Source organism: Eschrichtius robustus, chromosome 10, assembly GCF_028021215.1.
Source record: "Eschrichtius robustus isolate mEscRob2 chromosome 10, mEscRob2.pri, whole genome shotgun sequence".
NCBI classification, from domain to species: Eukaryota; Metazoa; Chordata; class Mammalia; order Artiodactyla; family Eschrichtiidae; genus Eschrichtius; species Eschrichtius robustus.
In genome coordinates, this window is record NC_090833.1 from 51,276,360 (window position 1) to 51,279,056 (window position 2,697).

At 56.7% G+C, this 2,697-nt stretch overlaps 1 protein-coding gene across 1 annotated transcript; it reads right to left on the reverse strand.

The window, feature by feature from the left end:
• Positions 1–1,001: 1,001 nt before the first annotated feature.
• LOC137770310 (forkhead box protein D4-like 1) lies at positions 1,002–2,366 on the reverse strand. Its single transcript, XM_068552922.1, has one exon. The coding sequence runs from the start codon at positions 2,364–2,366 to the stop codon at positions 1,002–1,004; it is 1,365 nt and encodes a 454-aa protein (XP_068409023.1).
• Between the last annotated feature and the right edge of the window lie 331 nt (positions 2,367–2,697).

Genomic DNA, 2,697 nt, shown 5'->3' on the forward strand with positions numbered 1-2,697 from the left:
ATTGCCTTTTATTTTTCCCGAATAAACTTTGGCCACTACATCTAAGATTCATGTCAAATCGCCCTTCAACTTATTCAGGAGAAAAATCAACGCTTTAGAAAGATGGAAAATAAATGGAGAATATATTTAGATGACCTCTAATTATTTTTCACTTATAGATTTCATACATACTAAATCCCATATTTTAAAAGACAGAATTTTTTCAACTTCAAATATTCGGAAGTTTTAAAAACCATTTTGAAAATGGATTGTTTCTGACGTCTATAATGAATATGAATTGTAAAATTAAATTGTTTAACTTAAGGGAGGAAAAAACTAAGTTTTAAAATAAGTTCCATTTAGAAGGTGAAGTAATATAAAATATAAAATAAACAATGTTGTTGTAGTGATTTAGCACTTTATTTAGTCCATATAGTTAGGTTTCATTTTAACACCTCTCCACGGAAGATGGCACATCAGACATACAGATCAGAAATAAATCCTCTGAAATTAAAATTCTACTCATATTACACATCGATTTCGGGAAGACAAAAAGGGCACAAGGATTCTGCGCTGGATTTGGGAATAATACTTGCAGTTTCTAGGGAGTGAAGACGGGGGAAACGTTGTGCATTGGACGATTTATTTTCTTTGTTTTTCTTTTAATAACAGAACAAAATGCCCCACTCACGTTCATAGTTCCTCTGGAAATGTGCAAATCGGAAAAGCCTTGGAAGTCACGACCGGAAGCTGGAAAAGAAATATTCGACGCTGACGCCATCGAACATTTACGTTCAGGTTGTCTTAAGGGAACAATAACCAACTTTTCCTTTGTAAGTATTTCGCAGCGAACCGAAATTAGTGGTTGCTCCGCTGTAGGATGCAGATACACACTCTTGGTCCCGGCTGTGAAAGGTGGAGTGCGCCAGGGCAGGCGGCGAGGAGAGCGTGACCCCGGGCGGCTCCGCCCTCCAGGTTGGCTCCCTGTCCGCCCCAAGGAGTCAGGCAGGTGTGGGTGCTATTCAAAAGGCCGGTGAGGTCCCCTCTCCGCCCGAAAGGGCGACCAGCGACGTCAGCCTGGAGCCCTCTACTCCAGGCTGACACCCCAGGAGCGCCGCGGTGGCGGACAGGTGCCGGCCCAGCAGAGCGCCCTTGCTGGGAGCGCAGCCGCTGGCAGAGTCCTGCTGCTGCTGCTGCTGCTGCAAAATCGTCCGGGCAGCGGATGCGGCGGCGGCGGAGACGTGGAGCAAGGGGGCAGCGGCCTGAGGATGCAACAGGCACGACGGGCGCTGCAGCAGGTGGCAGTAACCCCACGGGGTCGGCGGCAGACTCTGCGCGGCGCCTGTACCAGCTCCCCGGACCCCTTGCAGGATACTCTCGATGCTGAAGGAGGTGCATCCGCCTGCCGGCCGCGACGCCGACCCCTTGCCCTCCTCCCAAGGCTGGGAGCCTAGCGTGGGCAGCAGCGCCGGAAGGGCGCCGGGGGTCCCCAGATCCGCGCCTTGCGCTTTCCTGGGCGCCTCAGCTACGCTGCCTACGGCCGGGGCAGAGAGCAGCAGGTAGCGGAGGGGATGAGGATGCAGCAGCGCGCACGGGCGGCTCCCGGGAGTGGAGGCGGGATAGGCCCCCGGGACAGGCTGCGGCGGGGCCGGGGGTCCGAGCAGCATGCCCGGGTAGGGGGCATGCAGGGCGGCGGGCGCAGCGGGCAGGGGGAAGGGGTGGTGCAGGTGGGCTCCCGGAGGCGGGTGGTGGCGCTTGAAGCGCTTCCTGCGCCGAAGGAAGCTGCCGTTGTCGAACATGTCCTGGGAGGCGGGGTCCAGGCTCCAGTAGTTGCCCTTGCCGGGGTGTCCCGGCTCCCGGGGGATTTTGACGAAGCAGTCGTTGAGCGAGAGGTTGTGGCGGATGCTGTTCTGCCAGGCGGGGAACTTGCGGCGGTAGTAAGGGAAGCGGCCACTGATGAAGGCGCAGATGCCGCTGAGCGTGAGGCGCTTGTGTGGGCTCTGCAGAATGGCCATGGTGATGAGCGCGATGTATGAGTAGGGGGGCTTCGCCGGCTGCGGGGCGCCCGCAGAGGCCGCCGTAGACTCCGTCGGTGCCCCGCACTTGGGGCCAAACTCGGAGGAGTCGCTTGGGCCGCCGCCGCCGCTCTCGGTGCGCTCTCCGGGAAGCGCACCCGCGCCCGCGCCGCGCCGCGCCCTCTGCGGCTCCGGCTGGTGCAGCTGCTCTAGAAGGCGCTGGCTTCCCTCCGGTTCCTCGTCTTCCTCTTCCTCCTCCTCTCCTTCATCTTCCTCCTCTCCCAGGATATCGATCGCACCGTCTTCCCTATCGGAGCCCCGGAGGCTGCGCGGAGGTGTGGAGCGAAGTCGCTCAGCTCTTGGCAAGTTCATGAAGGAGCAGGTCCTGCAGAGGCCGGGGAGGTGGCGGCTCTGGGTGGGCTGGGCTGGAAGCCTGTGTTAAGAGTGTTCCAAGAAGCAGAGACGCTCGAGGTTACCCTTTTAGGTGGTGTTCTTCTGCTGCCGATTTCTCCTCCTTTCCTACACCATCCGGCGAAGATGCACTTTGCCTTTTATTGAAGCTTCTTCTGAGTCCTTGTGTGGTGGACTCCCCCGTCCCCCTTTATACCCTTTCTTGCCCTACCTCAGAGCGCTCTTCCTTCCTCCCGACGCAGTCCAGTGATGAGGGGTCCTTTGAGCATTACCCGACGCGGCAAGAGCCTCC

Bases quoted from the DNA above. Each gene is read 5' to 3' on its own strand.
- LOC137770310 (XM_068552922.1), bottom strand. From the start codon at position 2,366: ATGAACTTGCCAAGAGCTGAGCGACTTCGCTCCACACCTCCGCGCAGC.